We start from the raw sequence: 18535 nt of genomic DNA, 5'->3' as shown, positions 1-18535 counted from the left end.
ATTCACTGTGTGCATTCGAGCCGAAAAAAATTCTGAATTTCACCGCGACTGTAAATGCTGTTTTTGGATATAAATATGAACTTGATGGAACTAAAAATGCATGTATTGTATAACATAATGTCCTATGAGTGTCATCTGATGCAGATTGTCAAAGGTAAGTGCATAATTCTAGCTAGTTTTCTGTCTGTTGATACCCTTCTTTGAATTGGCTAAACTTTACACGCAGCTATTGTCAATGTACTCTCCTCACATAACCTAACTTTATGCATTCTCCGTAATGCCTCTGAAAATCGGACAGCGTGGTTAGATTTAGGAGATATATCTTTCAAATGGAGGAAAATAGTTGATTATTTGATTTTTTGAAATGATTACTCTTGCAGTTTTGAATTCCCCGCCATGGTCACATGACAATGAATCCCAATACCGGGATAAGATCGGGATAAGATCCTCAACAGGTTCAAGTGACATCAATAAAGGGATCATAGCTTTCACCTGGAGTCACCTGGTCAGTCTATGTCATTGAAAGAGAAGGCGTTCTGAATGTTTTGTACACTCCGTGTATAAATGCTATCAAAAATATTACCCGAGCAGTCCGAGTTGGGGCAGTCTGGACATTTGGAAGTTGGTTTTGTGTTAATAGCTTAACTAGTTTATTAAGCTCTAGAGCGGATGGACGTAGTACAATAATAATTAGACTAGGACAGAAATCTAAACTTGCCATCAGAAAGCACATCTAGTTACTTACGTAGAAATAGAATGAATAGATTGTCCATTTCCAATGAATGCAGCATTTCCTATTGCGTACACCAGTTGCGTTTGTTGGTGTTCCAGAACCCTCTATGACGTATTGGCCATTCGGAATGTTTGATTGTTATGAAGTCAGAGTTCTATGCAACACAGAATTCTGTTCTTTTCTCAGGGTTCTAAACAATGGCAGATTCTATTGTTCAAATCCTGTTTGTGCACCGAAGGACTTTCTGTTCTGCACATTCTGATTCTATGAGACTACACATCAAGTAGTAGAATCAGTAGTAGAAGTAGAGCGGGCGTAGTAGAAGTAGTAGAAGGACTTTCTGTTCTGCACATTCTGATTCTATGAGACTACACATCAAGTAGTAGAATGCAAAAAAAAAATAATCTAAGTGGCTAAACAGGACACGCTCCACCAAATGTTATCACAATTGTAATAGTTTGATTGTGCATGAATATGCTGTGGCCCAGTCCTTCCTTTAGGATCGGTTTATTGAATGTGTTGTGCAATGCTGTTTGCCCACCTGTAAGGCACCTATCAATCGTTAGCCTAAGCGTAGCAAAAGTATAAAGGTTTTAGTGAATTGCAGGCCAAATAACAACCTATTCCCTTCACATGAGGTTGGTTGGCACCTTCGTTGGGGAGGACGGGCTCGTGGTAATGGCTGGAGCGGAATAGGTGGAATGGTAGCAAATGCATCAAACACATCGTTTCCATGTGGTTGATGCCATTTCATTCGCTCCGTTCCAGCCATTATTATGTGCCATCCTCCCCTCAGCAGCCTCTACTGTGCTTCTATGTAGGGTATAGGGTGCCATTTGGGACACAGACCATATCGTTGTGCAGTGGTCAGGTAAAGGCGTTAGTAACACTGCACTTGGCTACATCAAGTCATGTCTCTTAGATACATGTTGCTTAGTAACAAACATAGTGTAAAAGTAGGGACAGAATAGTGAGCCAGTGCACTGGAGTTGTTTTGTAAAATGTTTTGGTCTTTTTTTATTCAACATTGCAACAACAACAACAAAACCTGTGGCTCAGTTGGTAGAGCATGGTGTGTGCAACGCCAGGGTTGTGTGTGCAACGCCAGGGTTGTGGGTTCGATTCCCACGGGGGGCCAGTACAATTTTTTAATTTTTTTATTAAAAAAATGAAATGTATGCAATCACTAATGTAAGTCGCTCTGGATAAGAGCGTCTGCTAAATGACTAAAATGTAAATGTAAAACAAAAGGCGTAAAGACATGAACTGTGCGTATGTTACAATTTTCCATGAAACTAATGATTCTGTTGGAATAAAAATACTGATAAATCCATTTAGTTCATACTACACAAAATTGAAATTATTATTCGAAGAAAAAAAAAAAGTTTCTGTACCACTCATCCAAAGTTTACAAAACTGAAAATAATAATTCCCATACGGTGCATAACGTAATACCTTAGGGTTAATAGCTCACAGTTTTATAGTGTTGGCATGTATTCTCTAATGTACAAATTCATTGTTTATTATATATGTGAGTGAGGTGATCATTTTGTATGACAGGGTTCTCGAAACCTTTTCTAGCATGAGGAGCTACTTAAAAACAACAACAACAAAAGGAAACGTTGCGAGCTACTAATTATTTTCTAGCTTTCAAATAGGCCCGTTCTTCTCTTCTCCTCTCCCCTGCAACTCTTCCCCTGGGTCCTTAGTGTTCAACAGGAAGTAGGGCACTATGTTGTCAACTCTTCCCTGGGTCCTTAGTGTTCAACAGGAAGTAGGGCACTATGTTGTCAACTCTTCCCTGGGTCCTTAGTGTTCAACAGGAAGTAGGGCACTATGTTGTCAACTCTTCCCTGGGTCCTTAGTGTTCAACAGGAAGTAGGGCACTATGTTGTCAACTCTTCCCTGGGTCCTTAGTGTTCAACAGGAAGTAGGGCACTATGTTGTCAACTCTTCCCTGGGTCCTTAGTGTACAACAGGAAGTAGGGCACTATGTTGTCAACTCTTCCCCTGGGTCCTTAGTGTTCAACAGGAAGTAGGGCACTATGTTGTCAACTCTTCCCTGGGTCCTTAGTGTTCAACAGGAAGTAAGGCACTATGTTGTCAACTCTTCCCTGGGTCCTTAGTGTACAACAGGAAGTAGGGCACTATGTTGTCAACTCTTCCCTGGGTCCTTAGTGTTCAACAGGAAGTAGGGCACTATGTTGTCAACTCTTCCCTGGGTCCTTAGTGTTCAACAGGAAGTAGGGCACTATGTTGTCAACTCTTCCCTGGGTCCTTAGTGTTCAACAGGAAGTAGGGCACTATGTTGTCAACTCTTCCCTGGGTCCTTAGTGTTCAACAGGAAGTAGGGCACTATGTTGTCAACTCTTCCCTGGGTCCTTAGTGTTCAACAGGAAGTAGGGCACTATGTTGTCAACTCTTCCCTGGGTCCTTAGTGTACAACAGGAAGTAGGGCACTATGTTGTCAACTCTTCCCCTGGGTCCTTAGTGTTCAACAGGAAGTAGGGCACTATGTTGTCAACTCTTCCCTGGGTCCTTAGTGTTCAACAGGAAGTAAGGCACTATGTTGTCAACTCTTCCCTGGGTCCTTAGTGTACAACAGGAAGTAGGGCACTATGTTGTCAACTCTTCCCTGGGTCCTTAGTGTTCAACAGGAAGTAAGGCACTATGTTGTCAACTCTTCCCCTGGGTCCTTAGTGTTCAACAGGAAGTAGGGCACTATGTTGTCAACTCTTCCCTGGGTCCTTAGTGTTCAACAGGAAGTAAGGCACTATGTTGTCAACTCTTCCCTGGGTCCTTAGTGTTCAACAGGAAGTAGGGCACTATGTTGTCAACTCTTCCCTGGGTCCTTAGTGTTCAACAGGAAGTAGGGCACTATGTTGTCAACTCTTCCCTGGGTCCTTAGTGTTCAACAGGAAGTAGGGCACTATGTTGTCAACTCTTCCCTGGGTCCTTAGTGTTCAACAGGAAGTAGGGCACTATGTTGTCAACTCTTCCCTGGGTCCTTAGTGTTCAACAGGAAGTAGGGCACTATGTTGTCAACTCTTCCCTGGGTCCTTAGTGTACAAAAGGAAGTAGGGCACTATGTTGTCAACTCTTCCCCTGGGTCCTTAGTGTTCAACAGGAAGTAGGGCACTATGTTGTCAACTCTTCCCTGGGTCCTTAGTGTACAACAGGAAGTAGGGCACTATGTTGTCAACTCTTCCCCTGGGTCCTTAGTGTTCAACAGGAAGTAGGGCACTATGTTGTCAACTCTTCCCTGGGTCCTTAGTGTTCAACAGGAAGTAGGGCACTATGTTGTCAACTCTTCCCTGGGTCCTTAGTGTTCAACAGGAAGTAGGGCACTATGTTGTCAACTCTTCCCTGGGTCCTTAGTGTACAACAGGAAGTAGGGCACTATGTTGTCAACTCTTCCCTGGGTCCTTAGTGTACAACAGGAAGTAGGGCACTATGTTGTCAACTCTTCCCTGGGTCCTTAGGTGTACAACAGGAAGTAGGGCACTATGTTGTCAACTCTTCCCTGGGTCCTTAGTGTTCAACAGGAAGTAGGGCACTATGTTGTCAACTCTTCCCCTGGGTCCTTAGTGTTCAACAGGAAGTAAGGCACTATGTTGTCAACTCTTCCCTGGGTCCTTAGTGTTCAACAGGAAGTAGGGCACTATGTTGTCAACTCTTCCCTGGGTCCTTAGTGTTCAACAGGAAGTAGGGCACTATGTTGTCAACTCTTCCCCTGGGTCCTTAGTGTTCAACAGGAAGTAGGGCACTATGTTGTCAACTCTTCCCTGGGTCCTTAGTGTTCAACAGGAAGTAGGGCACTATGTTGTCAACTCTTCCCTGGGTCCTTAGTGTTCAACAGGAAGTAGGGCACTATGTTGTCAACTCTTCCCCTGGGTCCTTAGTGTTCAACAGGAAGTAGGGCACTATGTTGTCAACTCTTCCCTGGGTCCTTAGTGTTCAACAGGAAGTAGGGCACTATGTTGTCAACTCTTCCCTGGGTCCTTAGTGTTCAACAGGAAGTAGGGCACTATGTTGTCAACTCTTCCCTGGGTCTTTAGTGCACTACTTCCTGTTGTACACTATGTTTTTCTGTCAATATACCTGATAAAATAATTGTTATTAAACAACTCCAAGGGGGGGGGGCTATATAATCAGAAACTTTCCCCCCCAAAAAAATATTGTTTTATATTTTCCCAAATTATGTTCTCAGTTTTATTTTTCCCTCTTATAATTACAATAGTTTATTAGAGAAACAATAAAAATGGATGTTCTGAGTCTATGTCAATGCTTAAAGAAAAGCAAATTTCGGTCTGAACAATTTTTTTTTTGTGTGTTTGTGTAATTCCCCTTTAATTGAGCATCTGGCCCTTTAATTGCATCTCTAGCAAGTGAGGAATGTGCCATCACTAGTTAATTACTCCGGTCTAGTGATGGTTCTGTACTGCTGCTGCTCATTGCATGGCAAAGTTAGCAAATAACAAAGATACATTGATATACTTCCTCATAATATACTTCTACCAGGTAAGCCTACTTCACAGTTAACATTTAATTGAGAAGGTTTTGGGGAAATTTTTTCTGTCAGCACACAAGATGGTTTTGATAGACAAAGGCTCGTAACACACAGACAGACAGGGGCAATATCTGCTGGAAATTAATTGGCAGATATTGTGTTAGGCGTGGCTTTTTTTTAAATCCAATAGTGGCTAACCCGGGGGGCGGGATAAAGTTAATGTGGCTTTGATTGGATAGTCGCTGGGAGCTTGCGGTATCTGATACTTATGAGATGTGTTTATGGCAGTTTGCGGTGGAACATGTGAAAATTGCATGTACTTTCAGAATAGTCTGGTGAACTGTGTGCTACTGGTAGGTGGCGATCGACCTGTTGGAGACAGACTCCTGTTCTATGCGTTCCACCTTAATTTGCGTAATGTATTGGGCATCTTCAATTGTTCCAGATGACAAAAAGAAAAATGTAAAAAAATAAATAAACACTGAAAAAAAAAAAAACATTTTTCATTGAAATCCAGAACTGAAGTTGAACCTGTTACTTTACTCCATCGTTCTTTCTATCATCTGTATTTTAGCGGAGACAGAGTTGATCGTGTCTTCCCTGAAGCCGTCGTCTTTCTGGCAGCAGCGGTTGTAGATGAATTTGAAAATGGCGACTCCAGGGACAGCCAGACTGGGAATGCCAGCCAAAATAAAGATGATAAAGTAGATCCAGTCAGGATACTGACGGTCTGCCAGAGTAGGGAACTCTTCCTAAAACCAGGGAGATGAAGGAAATCAGGGAACAACAAAATAGCTTATTTTATTGAATTAACTTGGTTTATCCTCAATAGTGTTTTCATGTGTTGATAATTGATTAATCTTGGATAATCCAGAACGAAAGTTTTACGTAATTAGTTCCGGGTCCATACTGTGTTAAGAGAACCGGAACAAACTCTTCAATACGGGCCATTCTACTGCCATTGTTTGTCTATGGAGATTGCATGGCGACGGCCTCGATTTTATACACCTGTCAGCAATGGGTGTGGCTGAAATAGCCGAATCCACTAATTTAATTGGGTGTCCACATACTGCTGTATATACTGTATCATGTATCAAATTAAAAAACTGTTGACAACTTTAGAAACATTTCCAGTCTAGATACTAAAGAGTTGTTGTGGGCATAAGAGCAACAAATGTTTAAACTTCAACAAGTCGAAGTCTTTACTTAGAATAAGGGAGAAAATGCATACAAGGCTATGTCTGCATCCTCTATAGACCCTGGTCTAAAGTAGTGCACTACTACCCTATAGGCCCTGGTCTAAAGTAGTGCACTACTACCCTATAGACCCTGGTCTAAAGTAGTGCACTATTACCCTATAGACCCTGGTCTAAAGTAGTGCACTACTACCCTATAGACCCTGGTCTAAAGTAGTGCACTACTACCCTATAGACCCTGGTCTAAAGTAGTGCACTACTACCCTATAGGCCCTGGTCTAAAGTAGTGCACTACTACCCTATAGACCCTGGTCTAAAGTAGTGCACTACTACCCTATAGGCCCTGGTCTAAAGTAGTGCACTACTACCCTATAGACCCTGGTCTAAAGTAGTGCACTACTACCCTATAGACCCTGGTCTAAAGTAGTGCACTACTACCCTATAGACCCTGGTCTAAAGTAGTGCACTACTACCCTATAGGCCCTGGTCTAAAGTAGTGCACTACTACCCTATAGACCCTGGTCTAAAGTAGTGCACTACTACCCTATAGACCCTGGTCTAAAGTAGTGCACTACTACCCTATAGACCCTGGTCTAAAGTAGTGCACTACTACCCTATAGACCCTGGTCTAAAGTAGTGCACTACTACCCTATAGACCCTGGTCTAAAGTAGTGCACTACACAGGGAAAAGGGTGCCATTTGGGATGCAACCAGTGACATCGACAACATTCATGACCTATTTCCTGTCAACAAGGCTTACCGCGTCTTGGTCCCATACGAGGTAGGTCAGCTCCCCGCTGACCTGGGTGACGAAGTAGAAGATGAAAATCACCAGCATGATGACTGGGCTGACGAACCTCCAGGTCACCTGCCAGAACAGGTTGGGCTTGTGTCCAATCATGAACTCGATGTCTGCGTTGAACCTGTCGGAGTGAGCAGAAGTTAATTAACTGGGATTTCGATGTTCCAATGGTTGGTTATCAGACTGAACGTTCCCCATGATATCCAATGAAGAGGATTGTTATGACTGTGATATTGTCACGTCCTGACCAGTAAAGGGTTGTTTGTTATTGTAGTTTGGTCAGGGCGTGGCAGGGGGTGTTTGTTTAGGGTGTTTCGGGGTTGTTTGGGTTATGTTCTATGTTAGTGTATTTCTATGTTATTTCTAGTTGGTCTATTTCTATGTGGTGTTTATTAGGTTGACCTTCAATTGGAGGCAGCTGCTTCTCGTTGCCTCTGATTGAAGGTCCTATTTATAGGGGTGTTTGTTCTATAGGGGGTTTGTGGGTAGTTATTTCCTGGTTTAGTGTTTGTTGCACCTGACGGGACTGTTTGGAGTCGTTTGTTTTGTTTTTCCTTCTTTAAATAATAACAGAAGATGAGTATACATTTTCCCGCTGCGTTTTGGTCCACTCCTTACGACAACCGTGACAGATACATGTTCCCAAGTCTGATTTAACTCGACAGGTCTAATGAAGACCTAAGGTGTATTCAGGCGCACAACATTCACGAGGGACAGTCCCCCCCCCCCCCCCAACACACACACACACACATCCTGAAATTGCACAACATTCACTGGGGACATGGAACAAATTATCTAGTATGGAACACATTATCTAGTATGGAACACACGTCTAGTATGGAACACATTATCTAGTATGGAACACATTATCTAGTATGGAACACATTATCTAGTATGGAACACACGTCTAGTATGGAACACATTATCTGGTATGGAACACACGTCTAGTATGGAACACATTATCTAGTATGGAACACACGTCTACTATGGAACACACGTCTAGTATAGAACACATTATCTAGTATGGAACACATTATCCAGTATGGAACACATTATCTAGTATGGAACACATTATCTAGTATGGAACACACGTCTAGTATGGAACACATTATCTAGTATGGAACACATTATCTAGTATGGAACACATTATCTAGTATGGTACACATTATCTAGTATGGAACACACGTCTAGTATGGAACACATTATCTAGTATGGAACACATTATCTAGTATGGAACACATTATCTAGTATGGAACACATTATCTAGTATGGAACACACGTCTACTATGGAACACATTATCTGGTATGGAACACATTATCTAGTATGGAACACATTATCTAGTATGGAACACATTATCTAGTATGGAACACATTATCTAGTATGGAACACGTTATCTAGTATGGAACACATTATCTAGCATGGAACACGTTATCTAGTATGGAACACATAGAATGTGCAAAACTGTCATCAAGGCAAAGGGTGGCTCCTTTGAAGAATCTAAAGTATATTTTGATTTGTTTAACACTTCTTTGGTTACTACATGATTCCATGTGTTATTTTATAGTTTTGATGTCTTCACTATTATTCTACAATGTAGGAAATAGTAAAATAAAGAAAAACCCTTGAATGAGTAGGTGTGTCCAAACTTTTGACATCTATTGTACATCTCCACATAGCTTTGACAATTAAGTATTTTCTATTCTATTCAGTTCTATATTATTTCATGGTGTTTAAGGGTCTGGACTCACCTGTCTATCCCATAGATGTAAACAACAGACACCATTTCACAGAAGGCGATGACTAGGAGAGGGATGGAGCCGGCAAAGCCGTCGAACAGAGCCAGCCAGTAGTTACCAGACCGCTGGGTGAAGATGAGAGCGACGGTGAAGCAAACGATACAAGTGACTCCTAAAAGAAGACAAAACAAAGACAGTTGTTAAAACGTTGACAACCAAGGTTCTTTCAGGGATGCTCAACCTCATTCGATGTTCAGAGGGCTACCCCCCCCCTTAAAGGTCAACAACAAGCTTCTCAATCCCTGAACAACTAGGATGATGAAGACAATGCCTTGTTTTGAAGCCATTTTGATTTTGTCCTTCTTCTTCTAAAATGCACTATCTCAGCTTCTGTATGTCACTAACCTGTCAAGACTTCTTTGGGCCACCTTTTAGGGAAGATGTTGAGATCCTGAAGGGGCACCACGACCCCCTCTATGTTCCCAAACATGGTGGACAGTCCCAGACAGAAGAGCATGATGAAGAACAGGATGGACCAGAGAGGAGAGACAGGCATCTTGGTGATGGCTTCTGTGAACACGATGAAGGCCAGGCCAGTTCCCTCCACACCCTACAGGAAACACAGTATGTACATAAGAATGTTCCGGTGTCCCTTAGAGCGAATGATGTGTCTTGGATTGGACATTATGTAATTTCACTACCTGACTGAGAAACTGCTGTAGATCACAGGTCTTCAGGTTTAATCCCTGGATGATGTCTGGTGACGTGTTGTTGAAACGTTGGAGAACTTCCTCATAGTTGTTCACAGTGATGGAGTTCTCAGTGAGATCAAATGCATTAAGAAGGGCCATGATGTTACTAGGAAGATAACACAATCACAAGGGTCATGATGTCACTAGGAAGAAAACACAATCACAAGGGTCATGATGTCACTAGGAAGAAAACACCCATCACAAGGGTCATAATGTCACTAGGAAGATAATACAATCACAAGGGTCATGATGTCACTAGGAAGAGAACACATTCACAAGGGTCATGATGTCACTAGGAAGATAACACAGGAAAGTAAATATCAAACTCTAATTAGAGTATCTTCCTGTAATCCCTATTTATTTATTTATTTATTAAATCCAACGTTGACATATACTTGACAGTGTTGTCAACAAATATCACTTTAATCTACATAGGAATTCTATTGAAAGTCTGGATTCAACCAAGAAGGAAGTAGGAATTTACCCATCCGAGCAGTCGTCAAACTTTTCCGTGGCCCTGAAGCCTATGATGGAGTAGATGACGGTAGCAGAGTAGACGGAGGTGGCGCCGTTGATGACGGAGATGATGACGGCGTCCTGTTCACAGTTGTTGCTGGAGAAACAGACAATGGGAAGGAAAATGACTGAAATTTACCCGAAAGAGATGAAAAGACAAGATCCGTTGGTATAACGTCTATGAGCATCTGTGATTTTACTCTCTGCACCGATGAGGATTCAGCCTCAATAAAAGTTTTGTATTATTTTTTATTTTAAATACATTTTAATAAGGAGTTGCTTGTTCTTACTGCACAGAGTTGTAGCTGGAGAAGGAGATGAGACCTCCGAAGGCCAAGGAGAAAGAGTAGAACACCTGGGCACCTGCATCCAGCCAGGTAGACGGGTTCATCAACTCATTCACCTGGAGAAATAGGAAACAGTCAGACACAAAGAAATCAGCCATTTTGTGTTGATTTTAGTGTCACGACAACGTTAGCACATACAGTTAATTGCTTACGTCTGGTGTGAAGAGGAACTTGACTCCATCCAGAGAACCTTTGAGAGTCAGTCCTCTGATCAGGAAGATGGTGAGGACCAAGTAGGGCAGAGTGGACGTTATGTACACAGCCTGACGAGAAAGAGAGAGATTCTGAAACTGTTACATAAACTGAATCCAGAACCACTTATGAATGGAGAGAGAGAGAGACAGAGAGAAAGAGACATGGAGGGAGAGAAAGAGAGGGAGAGAGAGAGAGAGAGACCGAGAGAGAGAGACAGAAAGAGGGAGAGAGAGAGAGAGAGAGAGAGAAAGACAAAGACAGAGAGAGAGAGAGACAGTGAGACAGAGACAAAGACAGAGAGAGAGAGAGAGAGAGAGAGAGAGACAGAGAGAGAGAGAGAGAGAGAGAGACAGACAGAGAGACAGAGAGAGACAGAGAGAGAGAGAGACAGAGGGAGAGAGAGAGAGAGAGAGAGACAGACAGAGAGAGAGAGACAGAGAGAGACAGAGAGACAGAGAGAGAGAGAGAGAGAGAGAGAGACATCAGCCATAAGACAACTGGCACCATTCCCAAGACAGGCCATTATTTTTACTGAAATTTGACCTCCCTCATAAACGTTTAGAGAGTGAATCTGAGCTGGTACCTTGCCAGTAGTCTCAATCCCCCTGATACAGCATACATAGAGTAAAGTCCAGGCAGACACCAGGGCTAGCACCATCCACCACTGAAGGCCTCCAGATAAATCTATGGCCGTAGAGGTGTTCAGTGTCTCTCTGTACCAGAAGTAATCAACTGAGGAGCTCCGTGCGCATTCTGACACCAGACCTGCAGGGGCCGATATTCAAACTGTTTAAAGGCCAATCTGGATCTAAAATGATAACAGCTAAGATGAAAATGAGATAGACGTTGGGTCGGTCTGAATTATCAATGTTTGACTAGCTGGCGATCTACTGCCAATGTATTCAGCATGATTCAGCGTGATACAGAATGATACAGTGTGATTCAGAATGGAAAAAGCATGATTCAACATGATTCAACATGATTCAGCATGATTCAACATAGACGAGACGAGTCAAAAACACCTCAAAAGTTATAGCTATATATATCATATATATACACTGCTCAAAAAAATAAAGGGAACACTTAAACAACACATCCTAGATCTGAATGGAAGAAATAATCTTAATAAATACTTTTTTCTTTACATAGTTGAATGTGCTGACAACAAAATCACACAAAAATAATCAATGGAAATCTAATTTATCAACCCATGGAGGTCTGGATTTGGAGTCACACTCAAAATTAAAGTGGAAAACCACACTACAGGCTGATCCAACTTTGATGTAATGTCCTTAAAACAAGTAAAATGAGGCTCAGTAGTGTGTGTGGCCTCCACGTGCCTGTATGACCTCCCTACAATGCCTGGGTATGCTCCTGATGAGGTGGCGGACCTGGACTAAAGCATCCGCCAACTCCTGGACAGTCTGTGGTGCAACGTGGCGTTGGTGGATGGAGCGAGACATGATGTCCCAGATGTGCTCAATTGGATTCAGGTCTGGAGAACGGGCGGGCCAGTCCATAGCATCAATGCCTTCGTCTTGCAGGAACTGCTGACACACTCCAGCCACATGAAGTCTAGCATTGTCTTGCATTAGGAGGAACCCAGGGCCAACCGCACCAGCATATGGTCTCACAGGGGGTCTGAGGATCTCATCTCGGTACCTAATGGCAGTCAGGCTACCTCTGGCAAGCACATGGAGGGCTGTGCGGCCCCCCAAGAAATGCCACCCCACACCATGACTGACCCACTGCCAAACTGGTCATGCTGGAGGATGTTGCGGGCAGAAGAACGTTCTCCACGGCGTCTCCAGACTCTGTCACGTCTGTCACGTGCTCAGTGTGAACCTGCTTTCATCTGTGAAGAGCACAGGGCGCCAGTGGCGAATTTGCCAATCTTGGTGTTCTCTGGCAAATGCCAAACGTCCTGCACGGTGTTGGGCTGTAAGCACAACCCCCACCTGTGGACGTCGGGCCCTCATACCACCCTCATGGAGTCTGTTTCTGACCGTTTGAGCAGACACATGCACATTTGTGGCCTGCTGGAGGTCATTTTGCAGGGCTCTGGCAGTGCTTCTCCTGCTCCTCCTTGCACAAAGGCGGAGGTAGCGGTCCTGCTGCTGGGTTGTTGCCCTCCTACGGCCTCCTCCACGTCTCCTGATGTACTGGCCTGTCTCCTGGTAGCGCCTCCATGCTCTGGACACTACGCTGACAGACACAGCAAACCTTCTTGCCACAGCTCGCATTGATGTGCCATCCTGGATGAGCTGCACTACCTGAGCCACTTGTGTGGGTTGTAGACTCCGTCTCATGCTACCACTAGAGTGAAAGCACCGCCAGCATTCAAAAGTGACCAAAACATCAGCCAGGAAGCATAGGAACTGAGAAGTGGTCTGTGGTCCCCACCTGCTGAACCACTCCTTTATTGGGGGTGTCTTGCTAATTGCCTATAATTTCCACCTGTTGTCTATTCCATTTGCACAACAGCATGTGAAATTTATTGTCAATCAGTGTTGCTTCCTAAGTGGACAGTTTGATTTCACAGAAGTGTGATTGACTTGGAGTTACATTGTGTTGTTTAAGTGTTCCCTTTATTTTTTTGAGCAGTGTATATTCATATAGTTATATGCTAGTTGCTAGCTATCTGACCATCTTAAATAATTACACACAGACTTCTGCCCCATCGACGTGTGTGCATCGTTTTCGTGACGTTGTCAGTTAACCTTTGAGCTGATCCTGCTTGCTATCATGCTGGTATTAGGCTATCTAGCTACGTTTAGATATATATTTTTGGGGGTCCAGGTTTTGATGGTACTGTAGTGAATTCACGGGGGGGTTTCCCTGACCGGGACTCAAACCCGGATCCAGCGACTGTCAAGCCAACACCTTCAACCTTTATGCCAAGAGGTCCGAACATCTTAACCGAGGTAGCTAGGTAACCGAGGTAGCTAGGTAACCGAGGTAGATAGGTAACCGGGGTAGCTAAGTAACCGGGGTAGCTAGGTAACCGGGGTAGCTAGGTAACCGGGGTAGCTCGGTAACCGGGGTAGCTCGGTAACCGGGGTAGCTCGGTAACCGGGGTAGCTCGGTAACCGAGGTAGCTACGTTTTGAGTTAAGGTCGGATACCAATACCAACTGTTACTCATGAAGGAAATACTGTACCTGTCTTGTTTGCATTGAGGGGACACTGACTCCAAGGCAAGGGGTCCTGGAAGGAGTTGAAGAGGTACCACATGATCCAGGCCATGATGGTGTTGTAGTACATCCCAACCAGGAATGATACCAACATGGAAGCAATACCTGTTTCAGAACAAATGCCATTTACATTCCCTGTACATTCCAGTGAATTATAAGCATATTCAAGTTTATTAAAATATGCTATGTCCAAGTATATACAGTATATAGAGTACCAGTCAAAAGTTTGGACACATACTCATTCAAGGGTTTTTCTTTATTTTTTTTTTTACTGTTTTCTACATTGTAGAATAGAATACATCAAAACTACGGAATAACACATATGCTACCAGCTTCATGAGGAATGCTTTTCCAAAACTTTGGAAAGAGTTCCCACATATGCTGAACACTTGATGGCTGCTTTTCCTTCACTCTGCGGTCCGACTCATCCCAAACCATCTCAATTGAGTTGAGGTCAGGTGATTGTGGAGGCCAGATCATCTGATGCAAAACTCCATCACTCTCCTTCTAGGTCAAACAGCTCTTAAAGTAATAATGGATTGTCGTTTCTCTTTGCTTATTTGAGCTGTTCTTGCCATAAAATGGACTTGGTCTTTTACCATATAGGGCTATCTTCTGTATACCACACCTATCTTTTCACCACGCAACTGATTGGCTCAAAGCATTAAGGAAAGAAATTCTACAAATGAAATTCTACAACTTTGCACAGCTGTTAATTGAAATGCATTGCAGGTGACTACCTCATTCAGCTGGTTGAGAGAATGCCAAGAGTGTGCAAAGTTGTCATCAAGGCAAAGGGTGGCTACTTTGAAAAATCTCAAATATAAAATATATTTTGATTTGTTTAACACTTCTTTGGTTACTACATGATTCCATATGTGTTGTTTCATAGTTTGGATGTCTTCACTATTATTCTACAATATAGAAAATAGTAAAAATATAGCAAAACTCTTGAATGAGTAGCTGTTTCCAAACTTTTGACTGGTACTGTATGTTTAAGTGTGCTATACACAATACATAATATTGCAAAACATAAAAACGTATAGCTGCTTATAACCATATTCCTGAAGCCACAAGGGTTTTGTCAGACATGATCACATGATCACAGGAATTCCACACAGATACCGTAATCAGGAATGGACTGTCACCCACCAATGCCAGTGAGGTAAGGGTTGACAGAGCCCCACACTCCCACACTGCCGCTCCTGAGGCGCTGTCCGATAGCAAACTCCAGGTGCAGCAGTGGAATCCCCTCCAGAACCAGCAGGATCAGGAATGGGATCATAAACGCTCCTGGGAACACAAGATTGGAATTGGAATCTCTGTTGGTTGTTTTGATCAGTCGATATATCAACAATACTCTACTGAACACATCTCTAATATCTCAACAGTAGCAGTTGTATTATTGTGTTATTAAAAGTGTTAGTGTTGAAGATTTTCAGATAATACAATTTTAAAATAACTCTCCAGTGGAAAATCCCTCTTTTAAAAGCTCATATTCTGTTATCTCTTATATCTTATTACCCAAATAATGTGGTTGACTCGTCCTACATTTGACATTTTAGTTATTTAGTAAACGCTCTAATCCAGAGCAACTAGGGTTAAGTGCCTTGCTCAAGGGCACATGAACAGATGTTTAACCTTGTTGGCCCGGGGAGTCAAACCAGCAACCCTTTCAGTTACCGACCCACCGCTAGGCTACCTTCCACCCTATACTCATATTTGTGGCCAAAGCTCAAAAACCCCACCTCAAACTTTCTATTTCCTAATATGATGTCATACTCCTGAGGAGGATGAGCTGGCCAATCAGAAGTCTAGAGGAGGATGAGCTGGCCAATCAGAAGTCTAGAGGAGGATAAGCTGGCCAATCAGAAGTGTAGAGGGGGATGAGCTGGCGAATCAGAAGCCTAGAGGAGGATGAGCTGGCCAATCAGAAGTCTAGAGGAGGATAAGCTGGCGAATCAGAAGTCTAGAGGAGGATGAGCTGGCCAATCAGAAGTCTAGAGGAGGATAAGCTGGCCAATCAGAAGTCTAGAGGAGGATGAGCTGGCCAATCAGAAGTCTAGAGGAGGATAAACTGGCCAATCAGCGGTCTATTTTTTTATGACCGGTGTACGCCCACACCATTCCAACACAGAAAACCTTCTTTTTAACGTTCTTAATTACCATGTTTTTGTAACTATTTAACTACTATTGTAAGTAATTATAGGTCATATTTAATAGAAATCTGGAATCAATGGACAGTTACTTTAAAGTGTTATTAACATGTTGAAGGGGGTTTCTCTGTGTTAAAATACCCAAACTAGGTACAGCAATGCATACAGAGGACCAACACATATACCAAGGGGGTTTCTCTGTGTTAAAATACCCAAACTAGGTACAGCAATGCATACAGAGGACCAACACATATACCAAGGGGGTTTCTCTGTGTTAAAATACCCAAACTAGGTACAGCAATGCATACAGAGGACCAACACATATACCAAGGGGGTTTCTCTGTGTTAAAATACCCAAACTAGGTACAGCAATGCATACAGAGGACCAACACATATACCAAGGGGGTTTCTCTGTGTTAAAATGCCCATTAGACAGTTTGAAAACGTTTTTAACAAGTTGAGAACGATTACAACATTTGTTTTCTTTACTTGTTAAGATTTCAAACCATGACTAGCAATCCTCTCAAATACTGTACATTTATTGGAGTTTTGAGGAATCCAAAATGAAATTTACGACCGTTCCCTATCAGTCGTAATCATCTAAAGTAAACTTTACTTTCACCCACACCACAAAACAAATGGCCAGTCACTCGTTATTCAATCAGACAACTAATACCATAATCAATATAGTACTCTGCTATCTCTGTATGTGCAGATCAATTATCCTACTAATTGTATACAGTGTATTCCACCTTTTTAACTACTTATGTCGAGGGTATGTACGCTGAGTGTACAAAACATTAGGAACACCTTCCTAATGTTGACCTTTTTTTTTTGCCCTCAAAACAGACTCAAGTCGTCTGGTCGTGGACTCTATAAGGTGTCGAAAGCGTTCCACAGGGATGATGGCCCATGTCTTTTGGGTGGTGGACCATTCTTGATACACACGGGAAAATGTTGAGCGTGAGAAACCCAGCAGCGTTGCAGTTCTTGACACACTAAAAACTGGTGCTCCTGGCACCTGAAACCATACTCCGTTCAAAGGCACTTAAATGTGTTGCCTTGTCCATTCACCCTCTGAATGGCACACGTCCACAATCCATGTCTCAATAGTCTCAAGGCTTAAAAATCCTTCTTTAACCTGTCTCCTCCCCTTCATCTACACTGATTGAAGTGAATTTAACAAGTGACATCAATAAGGGATCACAGCTTTCACCGGGATTCACCTGGTCAGTGCATGTCATTGAAAGAGCAGGTGTTCCTAATGTTTTGTAATCTCACTGTAGTTTGTAATTTTCCCTGTTTAATTTCTACTGTGAAAAAATGCGTAACTCAAAATCCTTTTCATTAATTTTCATTAATTCATTAAATACAATCAAACCTCCTCCCCTCTTTCTCCCCTTACCTCCTCCATGGCTCTGACACAGGTAAGGGAACCTCCACACGTTCCCCAGCCCCACACAGAAGCCCACACAGGTCAGCATGTACTGGGTCTTGTTGTCCCATTTGGGCCTGTCCCCAGCCTCCTCTTTCTCCATCCTCTCCAGCTCCTTATGAGACGGGATCCGGTCATCCAGACCCGGGTTGGGCAGCTTGGGAAATCTCATGGCAACCGGCTGGATAGTGAAGTCTTCCTCACCCAAATATAGGTACAGTTCTCCGTCTCTCTCTCTCTCTCTCTCTTTCTCTCTCACTCTCTAGTTTTCTCTCTCTTTCTCTTTCTCTTTCAGCTGCTGGCTTTATTGTTCACCCAGAAAGGGTCTCAGGATGGTTGTAGACAACAAAAGGAACTGAATGTCCTCTCTACTGTCAGCTGGTTGACTGTTGCGTGCGTCCTGCCTACCTTGTGTGGCCTTTACCCTCTAAATGTCTTCTTTCAAGGGGGGACTGTCACAGCACTTCTGCTGAACTTTGGTTTCACAGTGGCTTCAGTTATCTGAGGATTCTTCTGAGCCAGTGAGATATTATATATCTAGTCAGCAGGTTGTTGCAGCTAAAAGGTCAGCCATCTTTATAATGGTTAAAAACATCATGTGAAGAGTAGTCTCGTAATTGGCAATTTTTTTTCCCCAGAAGGAAGAGAGGGTCTACATCCAAAATGGCAGCCTATTCCTTATTAGAACGCGCTAGAACAATAGAACGCGCTAGAACAATAGAACGCGCTAGAACAATAGAATGCGCTAGAACAATAGAACGCGCTAGAACAATAGAACGCGCTAAAACAATAGAACGCGCTAGAACAATAGAACGCGCTAGAACAATAGAACGCGCTAGAACAATAGAACGCGCTAGAACAATAGAATGCGCTAGAACAATAGAATGCGCTAGAACAATAGGAACGCGCTAGAACAATAGAACGCGCTAGAACAATAGAACGCGCTAGAACAATAGAATGCGC

General features: G+C 42.9%; 1 protein-coding gene across 1 annotated transcript; it reads right to left on the bottom strand.

Moving 5' to 3' along the window:
- Nucleotides 1–4804: 4804 nt before the first annotated feature.
- Nucleotides 4805–18005, bottom strand: LOC115184061 (sodium-dependent neutral amino acid transporter B(0)AT1-like). Its single transcript, XM_029745060.1, has 12 exons — nt 17543–18005; nt 15134–15274; nt 13949–14086; nt 11372–11553; nt 10746–10856; nt 10537–10649; nt 10215–10343; nt 9680–9836; nt 9384–9588; nt 8991–9150; nt 7200–7362; nt 4805–5995 (listed from the first exon to the last, which is right to left on the bottom strand). The coding sequence occupies exons 1-12, from the start codon at nt 17742–17744 to the stop codon at nt 5783–5785; spliced, it is 1914 nt and encodes a 637-aa protein (XP_029600920.1). The 5' UTR covers nt 17745–18005; the 3' UTR covers nt 4805–5782.
- Between the last annotated feature and the right edge of the window lie 530 nt (nt 18006–18535).

This window comes from Salmo trutta, unplaced genomic scaffold (genome assembly GCF_901001165.1).
Source record: "Salmo trutta unplaced genomic scaffold, fSalTru1.1, whole genome shotgun sequence".
Taxonomy (NCBI): domain Eukaryota; kingdom Metazoa; phylum Chordata; class Actinopteri; order Salmoniformes; family Salmonidae; genus Salmo; species Salmo trutta.
The sequence above is the reverse complement of the archived record's forward strand: the minus strand, read 5'-3'. Positions and strand labels throughout refer to the sequence as shown.

Excerpts from the sequence above, each read along its gene's own strand:
- LOC115184061 (XM_029745060.1), bottom strand. The coding sequence starts at position 17,744 with ATGAGATTTCCCAAGCTGCCCAACCCGGGTCTGGATGACCGGATCCCG. Across the intron at positions 15,275-17,542 it reads GTGTCAGAGCCATGGAGGAG|GAGCGTTTATGATCCCATTC; the intron begins GTAAGGGGAGAA and ends TTGTGTTCCCAG. Across the intron at positions 11,554-13,948 it reads CCTCAATGCAAACAAGACAG|GTCTGGTGTCAGAATGCGCA; the intron begins GTACAGTATTTC and ends CGGCCCCTGCAG.